Here is a 25,631-nt window from a genome sequence, read left to right as displayed (position 1 = left end):
GGAATATTCAGGAATGAAATGTCATGGTGCTGCCCACAGAAGCTGGCACTGTACTCATTAGAAATCCCATCAGGTCCTAGCAGTCTGCCAGAGCCTGGAAGGATCTAAATCAATCCCACACTTCATGTGACACGGGTGTCTTTACTTCTGCGGTCCCTTCTCCGGGAACCACCACAGTCATGCCACGGATGGGTTCATGCATGGATACTGATCACTGGTGAATATTAGGAAATCATTCTCAGAAAACCTCCAGCGAGGGACCCAACCAAACAGCACATGGCTACATAGGCAGCTGTGCCATTAGCACTTGTTGAGTTTGTACCATTTATTTTGTTCTTCCAAATCACAATAAATGCTCCAGTGGCCCTCCTATTTACATATTTTGTGACCCTCCTTGTATTTACATATCTTTTCTAGTCCTAACACACAGAACTATGGAAAGGGCATACACATATTTGTAGCATTGGATAAATTATTGAAAAGTGCATTTACCCAGCAACCAGCATCAAAATCAAGAAACAGGAACTTCAGCACCTCCAGAAGCCTCCTTGCGGGAACTCCCCACGCAGGCAGATTTAACCCTACACGTCTTTCAAAGAGCTGACATCTACAAAGGACCTATCACATTGTAGGCACTCATTAAAATCAAACAAAGGATAGGTATGATCAATTAGGTATGTAATTGAAGCTAAGACTCAAAGCTACATTTGGTCACCATATAACCAGAAGATAATTATTTATCTATCTTAACTACATGTTAGACCTTAATTGAATATAAAGGAATTAGGGAGTGGTATCAAAACCCCAGAAAGCACGACATGTCAAAAATCAGCATTAGGGAACTGTCACGGGGTAGACAGCACTAGAGAAAACAAGAGACTGTTTTTCAGTACGGTTAAGCTAGTGGTTCTTGAAGAGTGGGGGGTGTGGAACATTTGAGGGCTGAGTTCTGCCTTGCTCGCATTCTATTTGGCTCTATATTTGTGAAACAATAAAATTAAGAGAAACAGGCATTCACTGAGTTCCACAGATGGTCAGCCTCCTTAAAGAGACATTAAGTCTCTTCAACAACTCTGCAGTAATAGCAAGAAAGGGAAACAACTAGCTCCCAGGAAAGTCCCCGCTGTCCAATACAAAGACCTGAACTTAACCTTGTTCTGTATCCATCTCACTGCACACTCAGGGCCAACACTGAGTTTCAAGTGTATACAGTTACAGTGAAGAAGGAAAAGTGCATCCCCCGCTTAACCGAGGCTGAGCTGCAGACGCCCAACTACTAAACGTGAAAAAAAATCCAGACAACTAATGCTTTCACCTTACTGTGGAAACACTAACTGGTTTGTGCTGATAGGAGCGATTAAAAAGGCAAAAATGCCTCAACATCTCTTTGAACCACTTACTTTTACATTTGCATCAAATCTTCTACCAATGTAACATCTCGTAAATAACAAAGTGAAGTGCAGACTTTGCTGAGAATGCCCATGCTCTGACCTGCTAGGGTGCTTACCTTGACCAGAATTATATATTGCCTTCACAGACTTCTTCACCTTTTGCAGAGCTGTCCTATCTTGGTCTAAAGCCTGAAAGAAAAGAACAGGGAAAAAGGATGTTGGCACATTTGGTCAAGACAACAAACAAGAGAAACAGCCATAGCTGTTCTGCTGAGCACCAAGGCAATGACAAACTGACACATTTACTAAAAACCAACAATTTCAGAGACATTTCACTAACTATGTTTCAGGATAAAATAATGGAGTCATTCCACAAAGCTCAGCACTGTGTGAGACGGAGAACACTGGAATCAGTCAGTTACCATGCTAAGCTCAGCTATGAACAAGAGAGATACAAAGCATCTACAAATCCCAAGACTTGTTCACTTTGTTGTGAATTTGCAACCCAGTAAGCGAAAAAGGAAAGTAAGCCTAAGACATGAATGGCACAGCAGCCAGGGGACATCTCTTCACCTCGTGACAACTATGACCAGAAAAGAACACTTGAAGGGGTGGAATAAGTTAGAAATGACCTTTTAAGAGCTTTTCCCAACACTTTTAAATTTGAGGATTTCTTTTACTGCTAAATAAAAATTAACCATGACATATGGTAATTTATTTTAAAAAATCTGTTTACTAATGAACATGGTATAGAAAATGCTATTGGCATGCCAGTAATGCTTTTAAATGATATCTTTAATATGCATTTAACAGCTACATCAATCTACATATGCTAATCTAGGAAACTATTGGTGGTGATAGATAGTTAATTCAGGAGACAGACATACAATTATGTTTGTTAGAATTTTCTCTTAAAATTCAATAAACTAGGGCCTGCTGGCGTGGCCTAGTGGCTAAAGTCCTCGCCTTGAACGCACCGGGATTCCATATGGGCACCGGTTCTAATCCTGGCAGCTCCGCTTCCCATCCAGCTCCCTGCTTGTGGCCTGGGAAAGCAGTCAAGGACGGCCCGATGCATTGGGACACTGCACCCATGTGGGAGACCCGGAAGAGGTAACAGGTTCCCGGCATCGGATCCACGCGCATCGGCCCGTTGCGGCTCACTTGGGGAGTGAATCATCGGACGGAAGATCTTCCTCTCTGTCTCTCCTCCTCTGTGTATATCTGGCTGTAATAAAATGAATAAATCTTTAAAAAAAAAATTCAATAAACTATTCACTCAGAATATTATTTTATGGATGTGCTAGATTTCAAAAGCTTTAAAAGGAGAGGGATAGTCAGTATATAAAAGGTCTTGAAAAAATCATGAAAAAAAAACTATTATTATTAAAGTATGAATGGAATTCAAAGTATTTTTGTGTGTGTGTGCCCAAACAAGTATCTCTTAATTCCATTTTTTTCCCCATGAACTTCGTGAAGTACTACTATGCAAATGGCACATGAAAGTAACTGTCAAAATAACTTCAAGCCTCCCTCGGCTTCCAAGAACTCTGTGGTTCACAGACTGGGACTTTCTAGATGCTGGGTCAAGACATGGAATGCACAAAGAGTAACAGTTAAAAGCAATGAACCCTGCAGTAGAAGAGATGTTTGGTACAGTGGCTAAGATGTTGCCTGGGACAATTACATCACCCATCACAGTGCCTGGGTTTGAGTCCCAGCTGCACAACCAATTCCAGCTTCCCAATGACCCAGCCCCTGGAGACAGCTGGTGAGTGCTCAAGTGCTTAGTTTCTGCTACCCAAACGGGAGACCCAGACTGACTTCCTGGCTGTTCTACTTAGGAGGGCATCTGAAGAATAAACCGGAAGGGAGATCCCTTCTGGGCTCTCTGTCTTTCAAATTAAATAAATTAAATCTTACAACCTGTTACACATATACTCACACCAGAACATGAACTAAATCTCAGAACCTTAGACGAGAGAACTGAAGCCTGCAGAGGTTAACTAAGAACTCCCCTGAATGTCATACAGGGAGTGGAAAAGAATAAACGCAAAGGTTGTCATTATTCATGTGGAAATGTTCTTTCTTGCCATTATAACATAGTGGAGTGCGGTTTTCCTTCAGGTCCTCTCCTCTAGACACCAGTGGATGGTCAGGTGAATGTCTGACTCATGTTGGGCTCAGAGACTCCCTCTGAGGATTTCTGGACTTGTGGACACAGATCTTCAGTGCTCAGTCTCTTTCTGTATCATTCTGGGACCACCAGGAGTTCTAGCCCCGTACGCATCGAGGCATCTGGTCAGCCAGAATGACATTAACAGACAGTGCACAGGACAAGAGAAGAGTGCCTGTTTCCAACTGTCCCAAGCCATTTAGCACTGCTAAGCTTTCTGTACCCAGAGTACTTGAGACAATAAATCCATTTTCTCCCAAGTCAGCTTACACTGATAGTCTGTTACTTGCGATCACAAACGCTTAACTAAAATTTCTTCAGCACTTTTTATGTACTAGGCACAATACCTGGTATATGGGACACATCAAAAACTATATATACATCTGCTTTCCATCAGCTCACCTATGTTGCATCTTTATAAAACCTTGAGAAGTATCATTTCTGTTTTTCAGATAACCTAATGAGCTTTCAACAAATATTTGCAGAAAGGTAATAAGCCCAAGATTAAACAACTTGTCCAAGCTCACAGAGCCAGAAAGTACTAGCCACATTTTACACTAATGTCTGCTAATCTCAAAACCCAAGCTTTTACTACCATGATGAAAGCCAGGATTTTTGCACTGCAAGTCTACCTCTACTATGTCTATTTATTTACATTCAAATTGTACTACTTGCTGTCACAGCCACTGCTCACTCAAGACTGTATCATAAAGATGTTCAATAACTAATTAGGACCACTCACCATTAGTAGAAGGTACCGTTAAAATGATTTTGTCTCTTTAACTTGTAGAGAAAATTCTCATCTGTTCAGTACCTCTAGTTATCTCACAATCAGTAACACTGGACATCCTGCTTAAGAAAATATTTTATGACAGTTTCAGGAGAGATTAAAAAAACTCAGTTTATGCAAAGACTTACGAGTTGTAGTTGAGAGAAAAAAATAACTAATATTTACTAAATGCTTAGCATGATCCAGAAAGCTTGCCCACAGGTTTATATGTACCACTTTCATGAATGCGATTTAGTCATCTCTTTCTCATAAAAATCCTAAGAAATACACACTAAAACTACACATTTTATAAGTGAGGGAGCAAAGTCTTACAAACGTTAGCCTCCCCAAGGCTTAGGGATTTAAAGCAGATCTTTAACAACAGAGTTCAGATCTAGCCACTACCTGATCCTGCATTCCAACCCTATCTGGGAAGAGTGGAAACTAAAAATGCAGTGTCATTATATGGGGGGGCGCCTATCAGCTTTAAAAGATACATTTGAGCTAAATTATAAAAGCATCTGAATTGCTCAGAGAGTAAAAGACCTTAACATAATGCAAAGAGTACAATCACTTAACAGAACGAATGCAATCTGTTTCCCCTTTGACAGACTGTTTTCATGACAAGGACATTTAAAAATAATCCAGCAGGCATGTTTTTATATACATATTATAGCCTTTTTATCTGATGAAAAAGTTTAGGCTTTAGAGAAGTGAAACAGCTTGCCAAGTGTCACAGACCAAGTAAGAGATAAAACAACCCAAAACCGTTCAACTACACCAACTATACATTATAGAAGCCACACCTAAGTTTTCTCTGTATCTTATCATTTCTTCATTATTTTTGAGAAGGGCTGTTTCTGAAAGAAAATAAGCTAACAGTTTAGGCTGAAAGTGATGAGCACATAAGGACAGATCTATTTCAAAAAGAAATTAGCAAGCAGGCCTTAATGCTTACACATTCAAGGATCATGAGTCTGCATGAACAAAGTGAGGGGTTTCAGTTACAGCACTTCATGAGGTCATCCATCTACTTCCTCTGACCAGAGGGAGGTAAAGTCTGAGTTTACTGACTGTTTTACCAACCCATCGAGGAACTGGGAGGGTGGTAAAGGTCATTTTTAAAGGATGTTAACAACAGCATTCCCACGTGTCAGCTGCAGTCACAGTGAACATTGGGTGACACTTCTTTTTTTTAAGGGCCAGTATCTGGCCACTGGTAAGAAAGAAGTCAAACAAAATTTACTTTAAACAGCCCTGTGATTTAGAAAGAGCTAAATCAGGTGCCTAAGCTCCTTCTAGAAATAACACATGTAAGTGTGCCACCTTGCACCACCTCTCCACTGCCTGACAGGTGACTGTAGTCACATCCTCAGAAATGTCACATGCATGAAGTCCACAAGGGCCTGAGGGGAAATGGCAGACCTGTGAGCCAAAAACAACTCTCTCAAACCATTAAGTCTGATAACATACATGACTTCATTTCTAAGTGTCCATCTGAAATTAGCTAAAAAAAAAAAAAAATGGGAGAGTATCTGCATTGCGCTAGGAGCTCCCAGGATCATCTCTAGCCTCAACCCCTACCGTCACAGAGGAACAAGGGGTTTGGGAAGCAGCATGAAAGACCAGTCAAGGCAGAGAGGCAGAGCAGAAGCCGGAGCTGGAAGCCCAGCCCCCTGCTAAAGTAGTCTGGGTAGTGAAGCATGAGACGCTTCACCCTGTGCGACAATGAGGGCTAGGTCAGGAAGTGACAGCCCAGAATACCTGGCAACAGAAGAAAGAGGGACATGGCAACAATAGTTTACATGAAAAGAAGGGGGAAAAGATGTTATCACTTGTTAGTTTCAAGATTAAGAAGAGCTGATTGAATCTGCAATACAAAGGGGAAATCATCACCCCAAAATAAGAGCTGATTTGCATAAAACAGCAAAAAATGGAAAGTTAATCTGTCATCTACAGATACAGATTTCATACTGTCTATCTGGACTGTTTGAGACTTAAAGCTCCTTAAGATTCAGACTCTTGTGAATTCAGACTTCAACTGGAAACACTCAATGTCCTTCACCATTCCTGTAGCTGAATGACACGGGGCAGAAGGTGATGTGCAAACAGCAAGGATTTCTTGAGGCTTTGGGCCCACTTGACAAGCTCCTTCACAACTCACACCTAAGCAAAGATGTAACGGGCCACTTGCAGTGATGTTTCTTCCAACTACTTGAAGGAAGTGCCACCTTACCTAAGGTTCCTACAGCACCATCTTAAAATTTTTTTTTGTTTTTGGCATGTGTGACATATGGGGAAATGCTCACTTTCTAATTTCTCCACCAATACCCTTCAAGACCTTTCAGGTCAATCCTGCTGCCAAACACAAGCACAGTCACTCCATGCATGCTGTGAAGAGAACCTACTCCACCTCTGATGCGCAAGCTCATTCCCTACACCTCATCACTAGAATTCTGCCTGGTTCCTCACCATCTGATACGAAGTCACCACCAGGAGTAACTGCTGTTCTAAGTGATCATCAGTGTTCCAGCCATCAACTACCACTGGGTAACAGTCTCGTCTCTGCCATCTCGAAAGCAGAATACAGCACTGGAGCCAGGCCCAACATAAGAAGTGTGATGTGGCTGTGAGCACAAGTTTGAAGGCTAAGAACCCTGATGTCACTGCTTGGCTGCCACTAATGGGTTCTGCGGCTATATCAAATTCCTCACCGTCTAACACTAATGGTACTGTGAACACCTTCTGCATGCAACACCAAGCACATGACAGACACTTGCTTCTTTTTCTCCTTTCCCTTAAGTACCTTGGATTCTTAGCTTATTCTCCCATCCAAGTACTAACCAGGCCCGACCCTGCTTAGCTTCCGAGATCAAAAGAGATCGGGCGCGTTCGGGGGGTATGGCCCTAGACAGGATTCTTAGCTTATTCTTGTCTTCCTTCTCTCACACATTGATGGTGATGATGATGATGATGAAAATGACAATGTGTTGGATATATTACTTACTCCTCACAGTAACTTATGAGGAGCTTCTAGAACCCAAGTTTTTCAAGTAAAGAAATTGAAACTGAGAAGGGCCCTAGACCAGGTAGCTAGTAAGAGTCAGAGCCAGGATGCAAAATCAGGACTTCCAGACTTTCCAACCTGATGTAGTTGAAGGAAGAGAACAGAAAACTCTAAAAACAAAAAATCAGCCAGGGATTCATTAATCATATCACTGCACCAACAGCTTAAAAACATTTTTCCTCCCACGCCCAAAGTCTCTCTGTAAAGAAGTCAGGAGCTCTTTCCTTGGGGAACATTAAAGATAGGCCATTTGGGAAGTTAACCAGTAGATAAAAGACCTCCCTCCCTACCTCCCTTGTAATCTGAGAATAATTATTAAAAAGACTTCTAAAGATGAGAGCTTATGAGGAGTCTGAAAAAGTTCATGTAAAATACATATGATGAAAAACTATTTATGAATTTCAGGAACGTTCTGCACCATAATGAACTTAACACTTTAATTCCATTTTCCTACAAACCTCTGTCCTACTAAGAAAGGACAGATTCCCTAATTAGTATTTGTAGTATGTTTCTGTCACTCAACAGTCTGGTCTGTGCAGAGGAACATGAGGGACAGGACAGACACTCGCACTTATCATTCCCCTCCATCCACAAACACCTGGCCCTCCGGATGCCAAGGTCCATACTAGAGGTGCAGGTACAACTGAAGGAAAGAAAGTTCCCCTCTTCAAGGGCGGGGGCGGAGGGGAACTGAAAATAACCAAGAACCTGGAGAGCACGAAAACAGAGGGTATAAGCAACGCAGGGAAGAAAAGGCCATGTCGAAAAGTTTGGATTTCATTGTGAAGGCAACACTGGTCAAAGATGGAGGCACCTGGATTTTGGAAGAGTAAGGTGACTAGTTTTGACTTGAGAAAAATGACTGTGATAGTTATGGTGGGAATGGAAGTTAAAGGAGCAAGACTGAAAAAGGGAAGGGCCATTAAACTGGCTACGTCACAAATGGAACTCTTCTTTAGTATTTCTGCTGTGGCTCAATCCACTTCCTCTGCAACCACACCCCAACTTACGGCTTCCTCCAGATCTCACCATCCCTTCCCCATATCCACTTAGTTCCTTGAGCATCAAGGTGCTCGGCAAGAAACCCCAGTCTTGTTTCTCTTACTTACTGCCCCGTACCTAACAGGCCAGCAAATGCAAACTGGGGCATTTCTTAAGCCCATTCCAACGGCTCTTGCCTACCTCTAAGACTTAGTGATGTCCCATCAAAGTGCTATCAACAGCCTCCTACTGGTTCCCCATTTAGATTCTCCACCCACACATCTTCTAATCAGTAGAATTCCTAAAATATAAATTTTAGAATATCTAAATTTTAAATATGATATCACTGTCTGGCTTTTTCTTCTAAAATACTGAGACAGAAACCCTGACCATGTTTTTATTAAGGTCTTCTTTTACTTCCAAGTCACCTTTCACTCCAAAAGTAGTTTTGTAGACTACCTTCTAGTCTTCCCACCTGTGTTGCCCTGACTATCCACATTCCTGGTACTCTTGGTTAATGTTTTGCTCAAAAATACCAGACTCCTTATTGGCCTCTGGGAGTATGGAAAAGTGGATCCCAGCAGCTACAATTCTCTCTCTCTAATTTTTATGATTTAAGCTTTTTACCATTTTTCTTTTCCCATTGCAAAATAATCTCTGTATTCACTGGTAGTGTGAGGGCATTTATCAGGTTATAATGACTTTTTCCTTACACTTACATATCAAAATTATTAATCTCCTAAGACACTGAATCTGCTTCGTTCCTTTCTCCAGCTGGAGGGGACTGCACTGACGAACAGATCTAGATCTCAGGGTACACAGAAGAAATTTCATATAATCTTGTTTTGTTTTGCTAAAAATCAAATATTTTCAACTTTTAGAGATATTATTCTGCTTCAACCCTCTTAGCATGGTTTCAAATAAAAGAAACTTAAATTTTGGAAAGAGTAAAACAGCAATTATCAACAGATCCTTCCTAAGGAACTCCACCTTCCACAGAGACCCTTAAGGCTTCTATGCCGGGTGGGGACCCAGTCTTGCCCCAGGAGGTCCACAGGTCACACCATAGTCATGGTCTCCAGAGGCTCAGGTTTCAGCTCAGCTTTGGAGTCCAGCATTCTGCTAATGCAGATCCCAGAGCAGTCAGTGATAGCTCAAATATTTTAGGTTCTTTTACTTCATGTGAAAATGCTGGATTGAGCTCTGTGCTTGGGCCACTGCAGGAGTTAGAGAGAGCAAACCAGTGCATTATGGTTCTTTCTCTGTGTACTGTCTTCCTCTTTTTCTCTGCTTCTTGAATAAATACAAAAAAAAAAAAAAACCTTACAAAAATAAAACAGAAGAGCACAATTAAAAGGAGAAATTGCAGCTTTGGTCAGGTCCCAGTTCCAGCCACTTCTGTGACCCCACTGCATCTGCTGTCCTTCAAGAAATTTTCTGAAAGTTTCATATTGTTAGACAAATCCTAATGTGTCAGAAAGCAGCTATCAAGAGACAAAGTCAACACAAACAAGCAAAAACCAAGCGAAATGATAAAACCAGGCTTTGAACTCTGTAAGAATTGCCCTCAAAGCCTGTGTTCTCTTTCCTGAATACTTCTTTAATAATAGAAACCCGACATATTTTATCCCATCTTACATGCCACACACTAACAGGCTCATCAGCTTACCTTCTGAGGACAGAAATTTCATCAAGGGAACACAGTTTGTAAGACACTGGTGACTTTTCCACTTCCATCAGGGGTTTAGACCCCTTGTTTATTTAACAACTACTCATCAACTATCTGGTTCTTGAGACTAATTAGGCAGAGGAGCTCAAGAAACACCAGCAATGTATTTACATGTACTATGATACCTAAAAATTAATGCCCGACTTTCAAAAAGAACTGATCAGGGTAAAAAAAATAACCAAACTAGTTAAAGTGATTCTCAATACTGTGACCCACAGAAAACTCTCAGACAAGTTTTAGAAAACATGGGGGTAGAGCAAGGATTCATAACAAATTTAGAAAATACTAGCTGCCAACTCTGCTTCTCCTGGAGAAACTCAATGCACATCAGGCAGAGATGAGGATGCTTAAAAAGCATACATAACTTTACAATCCAGCAATTCCTAATTAAGTGGATTAAAATTGGAAATTTGTTTTTATTTTTGTACACCTTCAAAGCCATGTTTCTGCAGACACTGATACAGCAAATTGAATTAAAAATACAAACAAAACAAAAATCAAAATCCTGGGCCTGGCATGATGGCTCAATTGGCTAATTTTCCCCTTGCAAGCACCGGGGATACCACATGGGCCCCAGTTTGTGTCCCAGCTGTTCTACTTCTCATTCAGCTCCCTGCTTATGGCCTGGGAAAGAAGTGGGTGACGGACCAGAGCCTTGGGACCCTAAATCTCTGTGGGAGCCCAAAAGGAGGCTCCTGCCTTCGGATTGGTTCAGGTCCAGCTGTTGTGGAAATTTGGGGAGAAAATCAGTGGTTGGAAGATCTTTATTTCTGTAAATCTGTCTTTCAAACAAAATACAACAGAATAAATACAATGTCTAACAAACTTGGATCTCAAAACATGTAAGTACTACACTCATCATAAAGAACTGCTGACTGCAATGTCAACAACACACTATGCAGGAAAAGATAAAAATTCTATTAATCCTCACAGAGCACAAAACACAAAATAAGATTTAATTGAGGGGGTGGGAAGTTACAATAGAAATCCCTGGCAAAGGCAGACATCTCTACTATAATTAGCATGCACCATTGTTGCGCTGTGGTTAAAGAGCTGCCCACGACCAGAGGAACAAAAGAAATTAATGTAAGACAACGAAAAAAGCAATCACATGCAAGTAATCTCAATCACACTGAACAGTGAAAAATTTCAAGTAAAACGATAATGAAATGTTGTTTTAAAAAGTCTTAAAAGGATGTAGGAAAAAAGAAACAAGAAAAGAATGAATGAAGTAACTTCAGATAAGTGGCCACAATCCATATAGAAGACAAGCTGCTTCAAGTCACAAAACTGTTAACATTTGGCACATTAATCTCATTTCTAATAACACTTGGCAGAACTGCTATTGCTACTCTCTCAACAATAATGAAAAACACAGCTCTGCTCAAATGCCCTCCGAGCACTGTTGGCAGTGTTTCCCAGAGTTGTGCTTTACATATAAAATCTGCAACACAGAAATAAACATTTGGGCAGACAGAGCTGCTCACCTTGATTGGAACACAGCTCATCGCATGCATTTGCTGAAGCAGCACAAAATTAAGTATTTTTATGTGCTACAAAATGTCTTCAGCAACAATCCGACCCTAATAACAGTGTAATAATACAGTAAAAACATACAAACAGCACAGTTAACTATACGATTACTAGAAATAACAGGGGATAATTAGGATAAAACACCATCATGTTTTGACTGTTTGTTCTGCAAATATTACAAAATATCATTTACAGCATGAAATTACAAGTATTATACTGCAAATCACCTAGAAATGTAAAGTTTACAGAAGTAGAGATAGTATAAAAACAATTGCTATGTTATTATCAGGCAATTTTTTCTTTTAATTCCCTTATTCAATAATACAAGGTAGATTTACTACTGAAAAGTTGCTGTATGCCTTTTAACATTGTCTTGCAATAAACGCAATGCCAGCTTTTTCCTCAGTACTTTGAAAGGACCCAACACTATGCTGACTTACATAGAAAATAAAGGAGACACAGTATACACTCTGAGTAATTTCCGTGTCGCCTAGCAAATTGTACATTTAAAAAATTAGTAGAATATTGTGTTTCAAGAACTCCTGTCTGGGGCCAAAAAGAAAACTGTAATCACAGCAATTACCTTGTGAGCCTCTAATTTCTGCTGTAGTTCTAAAGTTCGGAGTAGCATACCCACCCACAAGCACCATGGCTTTCATCTTGAAGCAATTTCAGCTCCATTCTTGGGAAAATAATAATTATAGGTACAACAAGGTATTTAAAGACCAAAAATAGTCATGAAAACACCACTTCCCTGTTATAACACAGAGAGAGTTCCTCCAGAGAATAAGAACCTAAACCACGAAGGAGTTCCACAAGTCATGTCCTTTTAGGATCACGAGAACTTGTCTTATTCCACCTCACAAGAACAGGAACCTTTGCTGGCGACAAGACTGAAACCACTAAGCTGTCAGATCCTAGGATGTCCTACTAAACTTGTATGACTGAGTCGTGACCCAATGGCTCAAAAATACACTACGATGCCTCAAACGCTGACTGCTACTATGTGAAAGGTACTATGTGAAAGGCAGGGTAAGCCGCACACAGAATGCAGCCAAGCTGATGTCCATACACAGAGAAGCCCGCACTGTCCAGTGTGTGGAAGGACACTGCCATGCAGAGCAACAGTTCTTCTTCAGTAGTAGCAACAAATCTATTATCTTTGAACTTAGCACAGAAGAGTGACCTAATGGCATTAACATCATCTGAAGACAAAACAGCGTCTTCATCTTACTGTAACATACTCATTTTCATTTCTGGTTTTCCACCTGTCCAAATACTATCATTGCCATCTTCCCTTTCTGAGGAGAGTAAGGTTCTCAGGAGATGCTGTATAATGTTTCCTAAGCTCCCATGATATATATGCGTGTGTGTATATATATATTAAATTAATCTTTATTTGAAAAGGTAGAGTTACACAGAAAGGAAACAGATCTTCCATTTGCTGGTTCACTTTCCAAATGGCAGCAACACCTGGAGTTGGGCCATTCTGAAGCCAGGAGCCAGGAGTCAGGACCCAGGGGCCCAAGGACTTGGGCCATCCTTTGCTGCTTTCCCAGGCTCCTCTGCAAGGAGCTGGACTGGAAATGCAGCAGCTGGAACCTAAACTGGTGTCCATATGAGGTGCTGGCATGAGAGACAAAGGCTCGGCTAGCTATGCCCTGGTGTTGTTTCTAATGTATGTTATGTTGAAATTCAACCCCGAAACTAAAAGTTTAAAATTGTATTCAATTTATAGATGTCCCACAACCTTAAATTTATTACCTTGACCCTAATCACCCTAATCAACTACATAAAAATCAAAAAGAAAAATAATTAATAATAAAAATAAATAAATTTATTACTGTTTTAAGAGCAAATAGAAACAGGCATTCCTTTGCATACCTTCCTGATCACAAGCCACCTTAGGGCATCTGTTTTACTGGAGGAAAAAAAAAAAGAAAAAACAAAAACAAAGCAAACAAAAAATGTTTAAAAAAAACTTTTATTTCTTTAAAAAAGGTAACAAAAAAGTAAAATAAATAAATAAATAAATAAAGTCCACCCACAATTCCATGATTTGCAAGCAATTTTTGTTGACTTCCTGTCTTTATTCTTGCACAGTCTCTGCATTTTACATGTAACCTATATTTTGCCTCTTGCACTATTAGGCTGCAAGTCATTTTACATAGTTTTTTCGGCACAGGCGTAGAGAGCCACAGCACATTAGCAGCTCCACAACTTCGTCATTCTGACCCATCACTTGTTTCCTACCTAGGCACTCCTGCTGATGAAAATTAACCTTGTGGGGAATTTCTCACTTTCATTATTCAAGGTATTTGTTACAAAATCTACCTTTCAACATGAGTGTAAAAACAATCAGAAGTTTCTCATACTAGGACAATTTTGTCATATATGTATGTGCTTCAACATGATTATACAATAGCAATAATCCCTAATGGTATTTTTTAGTATATTAATAATTCCTGATCCACCTAAGTCCTGACACTGAAAAATAAGTTTTGGACTTTTAAAATATGGTCACGTACCACAAATGTCACAGAGATCTTGCAAACTGCATGAGTGCCATAAAGAGTAATGGTTAGTATAAAGTACAGACATCTTGCGTCCCAGCACGGTAGCCTGAAAGCTAAGGTCCTCACTTGCACACGCTGGGATTCCATATGGGTGCAGGTTTGTGTTCTGGCTACCCCATTTCCCATCTTGTGGCCTGGGAAAGCAGAGCAAGGCAGCCCAAAGCCTTGAGACCCTGTACCCATGTGGGACAGAAGAGGCTCCTGGTTTGGATTGTCTCAGCTCCAACAGCTGCAGCCATTTGGGGAGTGCACTCTGCCCCGGTAAGTGGGGGCACCCAGGGCAGCGCCCACCCCAGCCGGGATTCCGCCTCTGCACCCAGCACCCCTGGACACCCCTCGCGCCCCTCCATGCGCCCTGTCCCCTCCCCCAGGAGCTTCAGCCTGGACCCTCTCATGGAACGGCGCTGGGACCTGGACCTCACCTACGTGACCGAGCGCATTTTGGCAGCCGCCTTCCCCGCGCGGATCTTCCTCTCTGTCTCTCCTCTCTGTATATCTGACTTTCCAACAAAAATAAATCAAGCTTTTAAAAAAAAAGTACAGACATCTTAAAAGGATCCAAAGGTTAATGTGAAACACTGCCTGCCTTACACACACACACACACACACACACACCAGCCTTTAACATGTACTTTCCCAAACTTGTCGGCAGTCACAAGTCCTACTAGCAGGAGTACGGTCATGGCTTCTGGCACACTCTGAGTCAGACTGCTTAAGGAAGACAGGGATGCAGTACCAGCATTTGCCCTGAAGCACAAAGAATATTACATTCCATTGTGTTTTGTTTCCTGGAAGAAAAACTGTTCACAAGATTTGGGAAGGTTTTCTACAAATCAAACTAATTTTTTTTTAAAGATTTATTTTATTTTTATTACAAAGTCAGATATACTGAGAGGAGGAGAGATAGAGAGGAAGTGGAGCTGCCGGGATTAGAACCAGTGGCCATATGGGATCAAGGCGAGGACCTTAGCCACTAGGCCACGCTAATTTTAATTAAACCTTATTTCTTTAAAGAAGCACATTCCTACTTCAGAGATGCTTTCCTCAACAGACTTTGTGTTTTCTGAGATGTAGTGCATTTATTTCTTTTGTTCCCGTCACCTATGGGGATACTTCACAAAGTTTGCGAAAAATAGAACTGAAAAGTTTATTTTCACACAAAAATTATTTGAAATCCCTGGAAAGTAACTCAGACTTTTGATATATTGAGGATGCAACTACAAAGCTTGTGGGAAAACATTTCTACCTCCATTCTATGGAAACATCTGCTAGATAACTAGCCAGGTGGCACAGCACTTCAGCACCAAGGAAGAGAGACATGACTCCTCACCTCAGGGACTGCGAGGTGTCACACCTCAATCACAGTGAGATGCAAAGGGTTTCTAAGCACGGGCATTGTAGTGTGATATCGGAGGAAAAATTTTCTGAAAAAAAAAATGTATTCTGTGAATAAACACATCACAAATTACAGAAAATCAGGGTGGCGACGTGGTCTAGCAGCTAAAGTCCTCGCCTTGAACGCACCGGAATCCCATATGGGTGCTGGTTCTAATCCTGGCACCTCCACTTCCCAAACAGCTCCCTGCTTGTGGCCTGGGAAAGTAGCAGAGAATGGCCCAAAGCTTTGGGACCCTGCACCCATGTGGGAGACCTGGAAGAGATTCCAGGTTCCTGGCTTTGGATTGGCGCAGCACCAGCCGTTGTGGCCCCTTGGGGAGTGAATCATCGGATGGAAGATCTTCCTCTCTGTCTCTCCTCCTCTCTGTATATCTGACTTTGTAATAAAAATAAATAAATCTCAAAAAAACCCACAAATTACAGAAAATCTTTAAGAAAAAATATAGCTTGGAGGTAGGAAGAATAAAGAAAATTCATTCTTGATAAATAAATTCAGAAGTTTTTACTGAATCATATTCTATGGAGTTAAACTATAAGCTTTTTGTGTGTCTATTTGTAGTACGCGAGTCCTTTCAAATGATTTCCCGAAATATAGTGCTGGGAAGAAAACTGAAGAGTTATTAATGGTTCAAGACATGGCTTCTAGTCCCAACAGTACAGAAATGGAAAGGAAGGATTTGAGGGTACCCTAGGGCAGCCCCATTTCTCATACATAAGTGAGTTATTTTCTGGATGTCCACACTGTGAAACCAGTAACACATTCAGTGGATACTTCCGAGAGGCTGAGTAGGCCCAGCATAGAAGTCATAATATATGTGCTTAAAGAAAAGATCTCTCTTAGTAAGTGCAACTGAGCTGCTGAAGTGGAACTTCATATAACGTTAAAAGTGATGGATCTCAGAGAGCCTTCAATCACCCCGTATCAAGACTGAAAACAGTCACCCACTACCCAAAGACAGGGCCAACTACGACAAATGGTTTAAAACCAGTCACAGTCACCCCAAATAAACCACACATGGTTTGGCATCAGTTTTAACAATGCACTGCTTTGGAAGACTTTGCATAAGGGACAGAGCTTCATGGTGAGAACACCTTTTCACAGGCTTTTTGTCTAGTACACACGATAAAGTGCAAGGTTTAAGGACATTCACATATTTATAATTATTTCCTAAGGGTTATATTTTCCTGATTGTGGTCTACCTAGCCCAAATAATGCAATTATATCAAACTATAATCAGCAAGTTTGCAAAAAATGTCCCCAAACTCTCATTTGAAGTCTTTAACGCAATATGTTTGCCAACTATTTGTTCTCAGAAACACCTCTCCTTTCCACCCCGTCCTTTACATGAGTGCCTACCCACTCCCCCATCAGTTCCCCAAGAAGACACCTCATGTAAACCTAGGGCACAGAATGCAAGCGGTTGCCAACGGTCCAAACCAAACCTTTGTCAAGTATTTTCTAGGGACTGAAAACGATCTTTTATGATTTCTTGAGTTATCTTATGAACAATTAAAGACTTGGAAGATTTAAAATCCTAAGTCGAGCCTTTCCTGTAAAATATACTGGGCTAATCTGAACTCTGAAAGACTTGGAAGATTTAAAATCCTAAGCCGAGCCTTTCCTGTAAAATACACTGGGCTAATCTGAACTCTGCACTCATCTTGTCCCGGTAATAAGAATCCATGCAGCCCAGGGAACAGACACTGTGCCAGCTCCTTTGGTTGCTACAGGCTCTCCAGGCATACGCTCTCTGGGCTGCAGCTCCGTGAAGGCAGATGTTAAGGTAAGATTGAGCTGCCTGAGGAGTCTTTCTCCTCCACGAAAGGCTGTGATCCAGCACTGTTTTCCAAATGCCCACCCTGTTCACATTCTTCATCTCGGCATATTCGGTGAGATGGCCGGCCACGCTCCACTGGCCTCTTTCAGAGTTACACAGATGTACTGGCTGTGAAGCTGTCACAGACTACCTCAACCTGCACTCACCCCCTTCACCCCCTCTCACAGGTCCCATGGACAAGCGCAGGCATTGGATTTCATCATCCACTGCTTTCCAGTCATTCAGTACGAGTGCTGTGGAAACAGGCACCAGGGCTCACTTGGCGTGGACCAAGTTCCGCCCCATGTCCAGGCGTTCTCCTACTACCTGTGGGCTTCAGGATCTTCATCCTACTACTTTATATGGTGCACCAGAGCACCGGGAACACACTAAATGCTCGCTTCACAGTTGGTATGTAGCTCTCAGGAGTTCTCAGGCTGGGGCACCACAGGACTCTCACAGTTTCATATTCTTTTTATTTAAAAAAACATTTATTTTTATTGGAAAGGAAGATTTACAGGAAGATCTTCCATCTACTGTTTTTCTTTTTTTAATATTTTTATTTTGAATTTTGAGTTATGTGGTACAATTTTGTATAGGCTGAGATTCCCCCCCAAACTCCCACAGTTTCATATTCTAAAAGCAATGTTTTGCACCCTTATAGCAGATACATAATATACGTGAATGCTGATAGACTTGATTTCTTTCTCCAAATTACCAAGAAATGTCCTTGTTTCAACTCCCATATTTCTCACTCATACTTTCTCTTAATTTTGAGGTAACCGGTGAACAGGCTCCCCTCAACCCCCCTATCTCATCAACTCCAAAAATAAATTTAGGAAGGGTATCTGTCCTTTCATTTATGGCATTAAAAAATTTCAAAGTAGGGGGTAAGAAATTAATGCTCTGAAGAGATGAATCTCCCCCTATAGCCTCATTCACAAATTCATGACCCAGGGTGATTTAACACAGTAACAATCTGCCTGCAGTTCAGAGGAATGAAGTGATGACTCACTCACTGCCATGGGCTGGGCCTTTGTCGCCTCTGCCTGGGGATTACTAACTCACAGAGAACCTTTCTTGAAATTTCATGCAAAGTCCTTATTTGTGCACAACAAACTTCAAACAGTCTCCTATTTTTTACTCTTTTTACATTTGTCCCCTTTCATTTCAGCTAATAACTGAAGTAATTTCTCTTGAGCTACTACAGTAGAAAGAAAACCTCAAAGTGGATGCTAAAATGCTGGAAATTCCCTTTACGTCCTTGTCAGGCCTCTTCTGTAAGACCACACTGAAACTGCTCTAGACAGAAAGCCTCTGCAGCTGCCTCAAGCTTCCCGTTAAATGCACAGCTCAGACCGAAAGAGCAGACAGGCAAAACAGAACAACTGATAGATTGCCGGACCTGGAGTCAACAAATGTGCATATTCGTTCGCTACAACTGTACAAAAATATCAAGCCATAATTTAGAAAATCTGTTCTTTACTATTTAGTTTTACAGACCACCATGACCTTATCACATGTGATTTTCCTAATTAGCTAGATGGAACAGTCTCACACACTTGCATATTTTTTATGGTTATTATTTTTACTTTTCATGATACAGTTATATAGGTTCAGGGACTTCCCCTCCCACCCTACCGATTTACATCCCCTTGCACATTTTCCCCCATATTATTACAATAGCACAGTTCTTCAGCAACAGTCTAGAGGAACTGTTTCCATATGTTTTTTAAGTTTACTGTAATGGACAGGAAGAGGGGGATAGTTAATTGCATTTCTGTGACATCTTCCCTGAAAAAGAATTATGAAAGTTCAGATAGGTCTTAGTCCAATGACCCGCACCTTTAAAAGGCAAGACAAGCAATAGTGGCTGCTTAGTGAAATTGTTAAGATGCCTCTTCTGATGGAAGCTTCTCATAGCAAGTTACGGCTCTCCTCCCTATGCGTGCTTCCTACAAATGTCACCCTTGGGAGCCAGGTGGCCTGAGTTCTAGGCACCTGACGGCAGCCTGTGAGAGCAGCTGCTGTGCGCATTCGGAGAGTGAACCAGTGGATGGGGATCTCTGTCAGTTTCTATATTTCATATAAAGAAAAATTTGGAAGAAAAAAACCCAAGGCAAGACAATTGTATGTTTCTGGGTATTTTTTGCAAGAAAAAGTGTGAGGGCTATTCATGATCTCTTAACCATCAGCTATACTCAAGATTATTTAAAAATAAAAAAAAAACCTTCTCAAGTGATTATTTTTAGGAAATTCTGAGGTAACTTATAGTTGGACTATATTAAATTTTTGAAGAAAAAAATTGGATACTCCTTCTCTCAGGGAGATTCCTGGGGTCTGGGGCAAATCTGGCTCAATCAGACCTCTAAGGGATCCCCTGGGCCTGCTGACTCACTCACCCTCTCTGACCAGTGTGCTATGACATAAACAGTGTTACACCATGGCTGCACACAGTAGAGGATGAACACAGCACCTCTTCCCAATTACTTAACATTTGTGGAGGAAGATAAGTTTTAACAGATATACTGTAGTAACAAATAAGTCTGCTTTTTTCTCCCTCAAGATCAAACATAGTATTTGATGAAACTGCAAAGTCTCTTTGCTACATCTTCTTCTGGAGGAAGCTCATATAGAACATAGTCTACAATGATCCAGCTACGTGTACCTGTCAAAATGAGTGAGAAAGCAAGAAGGTGTGGGCATCTCGATCCACACAGTGCACTGTACAGAGGCCCTGCTAGGGAAACTGCATATGATGATTAAGGCATCTGCTGTCCTGCCCCAGCTGAGGGATAACCTCTCACACCAGAGCGGTCTTACCTCCTGAAGGTGATTCTAGTGCTTAATCACAGTTTGGATGGCTACAGATGTGTACATACGGACATGTGTGTACATACGACATTCTTCAACCTGCAGGGAAAGTGTGCTGCTTCAGTGTGTCAGTCTCCAGCTCAGAATCTCTCTAAGAAACACTCCACAGTTCTTCTGCTTACATGCTATTTCCACCTAACATGATGACTCAGCTACCTCATCAAATCCAAATTCTACTTTCAGGGCACAAGCTTGAGGTCTACAAAGAGAGGTAAAAAGGTACTGGAAAGCCTGGGGAGACCTTGGGCAGCTGTGATTATGAGGAAAGATGTGCAGGAAGAAATCATATGTAAACTAAGTAACATCACTCCAGTCTGTCTGAATTAGAGTCTGATAACCAGGTGGGTGTAACGAGAGGCAATCATATACGCAACCTAAAGAATCTCTGACAACAAAATCTCAACAATTCGTGTTCTCTCTCTCTCTCTCTCTCTCTCTCTCTCTCTCACACACACACACACACACACACACACATACACACACACAGTTCAAGTGTCAACGTGGGAGATGCTCCACGGTCCTGGGACAGGGAGATTAAGAAGGGGCTCCAGGTTTCAGGCAAGATTTACTTTCCTATCTTAGCTCTTTATTTATTTATTTTTTTATTTCTAAGACTACTGAGAATTTACCCCATCCAGCAACTTGTAGAATGAATGAAAACTAGCATGGTTAACAAGTCTGAGAGGAAATAGATGAATTTTGTAATTTTGTAATTACTACAAAATGTAACTGAGGATAACTGGAATGCATGCATGATACAAATTATGCATACTTTTATCACTTGCTGACTACCAGCATGCTAGGGGAAAAAGTATGTAGAAGACTATCTTCATGTTCCTAGTGTTGCTGAAGGAAAAAAAAAGCGCATGAGTGCATGTGGGGTTTTAGATGAGTTAGCAGGTTTATTCACTGTCCTTTTGAGTAAACCCTTGTGATGGAAGACAATTGTTTATTAATTACAAAGAAAGGGGCTTTTGAATGTCAGTGGAATTCCTAGTTCCTCAAATATCTTAACTAATATTTATACTGTAAGAACCCCCTTACTTTCCAAGATCCATGTTGGGATAAAGACTATCATAAAATTTGGAAAATATTTATAGAAGAGGCCATATTGAAAATTCCCCAAAGGATCTCTAGGAAAACAGATCTCAAATACAAGTTTATCTTCAGATGCATTATTAAATGCTTTAAATTTTTTACTTCTACAGAAGAATAAACATAGAGACCTCTTCCACGACCCTAAAGACAGAATTTTCTTGAATGACGAGTTAGCGAAAAATGTAAACCAAATGCAAACCAGTGGAAGCCTTGACTCATTGCACTAGAATTGCTACATTCCAACCAAAGTTTTGCTTTGCCTCAGTAATTGAGGACAAACAGCTCCTCAAATCAAAAGTAACTCCTAGCCCCTTGCACTGAGAATATTTTTGCTTTTGTTTAACATGGAAACACAGAAAAAGATCTCCCCAAACACTTATATAACCACTTAACCACTATGATGAAGAGCTTTTATTTACTTGGTTCAAACTGTTATTTTGTATTGATCATAACGTCCACCTTCAAAGTGCTGTAACTCGAGAATGAGGGAAGACATTCCCAGGTTTTGTGGCAAAGGGTTACACTTCTCAGCTGCCAATAACTTATTTGACCAATAGCTTGACCCAACGACAACTGAGCGACCCAAGATAAGGCTGGAGAAAAGAAAGATGAGCTGGGTTAATTAGATCCCATCCTTTTAGAAATCTGAACTGGGCCCAACGGCGTGGTCTAGCAGCTAAAGTCCTCCCCTTGAACGCGCCGGGATCCCATATGGGTGCTGGTTCTAATCCCGGTAGCTCCACTTCCCATCCAGCTCCCTACTTGTGGCCTGGGAAAGCAGTCGGGGATGGCCCAAAGCTTTGGGACCCTGTACCCACGTGGGAGACTTAGAAGAGGTTCCTGGTTCCTGGCTTTGGATTGGCGCAGCACCGACCGTTGTGGTCCCTTGGGAAGTGAATCAGTGGACGGAAGATCTTCCTCTCTGTCTCTCCTCCTCTCTGTATATCTGACTTTGTAATAATAATAATAAAAAAAAGAAATCTGAACTAAAAATAAAAAAGATCCCATCATGGTCATGGGTCATGCGCAAAATCCTACTGAAACACAAATTAAGACTCAGCAGTAAATGAGATCCAAAGCACAGTCAATGGCATGAGGCAATAGTGCGAATGAACAGAATGAAATAGAGGACAGACATCACTAGGAGGTGGCTGGAATCAATCCCTCTGCCACCTCTTGGACAAAGTTCAAGTGGGCTTAGCTTTCAGGCACATCAAATCAGGAATGCTAAGCAAATGGCAAGATTTTAGTCATGAGGAAGGCAAGCAAAGAGAAAGGCACTGGTGCCTTGTCTTGCCACCCACTGCCTGCCATGGAGGAAGACGCTGCCAGGGTCTACATACGATGCCAAGTCATCATTCAGTCCAGATGAACAGGACTCTGGGCCGGCCCAGCTCTCTTACTCCTCAGACAGCAAAGGCACCACTGCACCCAGCAGCTGACTCGGGCAGTACGAGTTCTCGTTCCCTGCCCTCACTCTCACCTACCTAGTTTCTTCCCTTAAAAATGAGGAAACAATGGTTATCCAAACAACCCTTAAAAATACTTCAGTATATTCATAATTTATTATTAATATATTCACGAACACACACAGTATTTCTTCGTTTTGAAGCACATCAGGCATTTATTAGGCACTGAGTATGTGCTAAGCAATGTGTCTGTACACCCTTTGCCACTGTGAATGCAAACACGAGAAAGCAGAAAGCTTTCAGAGACAAAGGAGGGACGACACTTATGTACCACACACCACCACCCAGCAGCACTTCATGAGACAACAGTCTCCTCTGGAAAATAACTGTCGTCCCAGCACCACAGGAAAGGAAATGGGTACAAGCACAGGCAAAGGAGGAAAGCAGAAACCATATGGATCTACAATCTCTGATGTGCACTGGACATGGTTTATTTATTTAAAAAAACCAAAAGAACAAGAGGAGATCCTCCAAAAACTATTGTGGACCAAGCCAAGAATCTAGCCCTTGTCTCATGGCAACTGAAAAGCCACCAGTAGCTGCAGAGCAGAACACAGGCCAAGTCTTTTCTTCATGGTTCTGAGCAGCTGAAGAGTGCTCATAAATGATTCCAGAAGCAAGTGGTCCAATAAGCAATCAGGATTTGGGAGGCAGCACTTTCTTACTTAAAGAAATGAAGAACTTCCAACATTACTGCACAGGATGCTGACACACTCAGCTGGAGCCAAGACCAGGGAGGCTAGCATGGGAGCCGATGGTGCCACAGGCCACAGGGGTCCTGCCACTTGTTGGTGGCCTAAGGGAATGTGGGTCCCAAAACACTCGTAGGTGGGGTACTAGAACTTAGATACCAGCTTTCTCTGGTCCTTGCCTGCTTCCGACTTTGGGTCCCCACCCCCTCTCGTAATAACCACCAGGAGCGCTCCAGAAACCCCTCAAAACAAACAAACGAACAAACAAACAAAACTAGAATAGACAGAGAACAACAAGGAAAGCTTAGAATAAACGTCCTTCGGGACCAGGGAGGAGAGCTTTCTCTGGTCCGAGCCTGGCTCCACCTCTGGACCCCCGCCCTCCCTCGCAATGACCATCGGGATCGCTGCTTCGAAAACCCCTCACAGCAAACAAACAATCATACAAACTAAAAAAAAAAAAAAAAAAAAAAAAAAAAAAAAACTAAAATAAATAAACAACAGAAAGTAGAACTTGAAATCTGACAGGAAAGAGCTGGCATGGATTGGCTCATGCCTCGCTGGGTGGGTCACAAAGATTAGTTACTCCTCACCATGGTGTTGAGGATTTTCCTGCACACCCCCCCCCCAAAAAAAAATGTTCTGCACCTAAAATGTTGACATATGTCTTGTTAGAGTTACAAGCCAGTCTGGATTATCCTAAAATCTGCCAAGATCAGCAAAATTTTACTTCAACACAACAACTGGCTAAATACTAAGATGAAATGGACATGAAACAGCTGAATGGTGCCTTATGGCCATTTTAAGGTATAGAGCAGCCAGTCCTGTATATGAACTAAAATTGAAATGTCAATGAGCTAATCATAGGTTGTGGCTAGGACTTGTTTGTTGGCAACGCCCTCGTCGCCACGTACCCCGAGCCGAGCGGAGGGACTAGGGTTGCAACGCAGACAACGCAGAGAGACAACACAAGGCAACACGCAGTACACCGAATGCCGATCGATGACAGAATGATCTTTATTGCAACTCCAGACTTTCTTTTATACTCTGCTTAGCTCCTCCCAGTAGTGGCCACCCTAAATCCCTTCAGTTCCTCCCAGTGTTTATCCAATCCTCTAGTGGCCACCCTAAATCCCTTGAGTTTTATCCAATCCCTTGGCAGATAACTTGACAATAGGAAGCAGGAACTTGCGGTTAAGCCAGTGGCTATATGTATCAGGCCAAAATTACCAATCCTGTTATGCTCTGAGAAACAAGTTAAGCTGTGGAGTTAATCCTTGGGAGACCGGGGCCTGCATGTCCCCCTTTTTTTGTTTTTTTGTTTTTTTTTTTAATGGACGCCTGTCTTAGGTTGTCCAGCAGTCAGTTGACGCCTTACCCGTCATGGGGAGCCCCACCTGGGGAATCCCTGTCTTAGGTTGGTCATCAGCGCTGCCAGATCTTACCCGTCTCTGGCTGCCCATCACACCATGTTCAGCACTAGGGTTTTCCACAGCTAAATCCATCATGGTTTGTCAAATAATGACCTGCTCCCAGGCTTGTTGCCTGCATAGGCGGCAAAGAAGACTAAACAGTACTGCAATCATGGCTATGACCATCAGCCTCATGGCCAAGATTCCGCTTTGTTCCTAAAACATCCATGCTGCCAGTTAAATGCCATTTCACAGGGGTAACACATATATGATGGTAAATCGGGGAGCAGCTGGAGATCCCATGGGCAGGATATCAGGAAGTTGCACCACTGCTGTCAGGGTCTCCTATCCTGCAAGAACATCATTAGGAGTGGGATCATGTTGAGTTGGAGCCAAGGAGATTTGTCGTGTAAGTCTCTCGGGAACCCATCTAGGTGTTTCTTCATCCTGGGGAAAAATACAAACAGAGCCTCGCCCCCACGTTAGTACTGGATCTGGTCCTCGCCATTTATTTGTGGCCAGATCTTTCCATTTTACTTGGCCTTTATTCTCATTAGCAGGGCGAAGCCAATGGCGCTCTGCAGGAGCTACATCATTAGTGACAGTTAAAAAATTTAACACATAGATGGCAGATGCCAGTAAGGAATGG

The 25,631-nt window shown here is 41.8% G+C and overlaps 1 protein-coding gene across 3 annotated transcripts in view; it reads right to left on the bottom strand.

Moving 5' to 3' along the window:
* ASAP1 (ArfGAP with SH3 domain, ankyrin repeat and PH domain 1) overlaps positions 1-25,631 on the bottom strand; it is a 338,316-nt gene that overhangs the window by 141,461 nt on the left and 171,224 nt on the right. For all 3 annotated transcript variants that reach the window (XM_058668479.1, XM_058668481.1, XM_058668480.1), the window contains exon 4: positions 1,508-1,580. In XM_058668479.1, coding sequence (XP_058524462.1) covers positions 1,508-1,580 — 73 coding nt within the window. The remainder of the gene's footprint in view (positions 1-1,507; positions 1,581-25,631) is intronic.

Source organism: Ochotona princeps, chromosome 9 (assembly GCF_030435755.1).
Source record: "Ochotona princeps isolate mOchPri1 chromosome 9, mOchPri1.hap1, whole genome shotgun sequence".
Classification (NCBI taxonomy): Eukaryota; Metazoa; Chordata; class Mammalia; order Lagomorpha; family Ochotonidae; genus Ochotona; species Ochotona princeps.
Note: the sequence above shows the minus strand (reverse complement) of the source record. Positions and strands in the feature narration are given on the sequence as shown.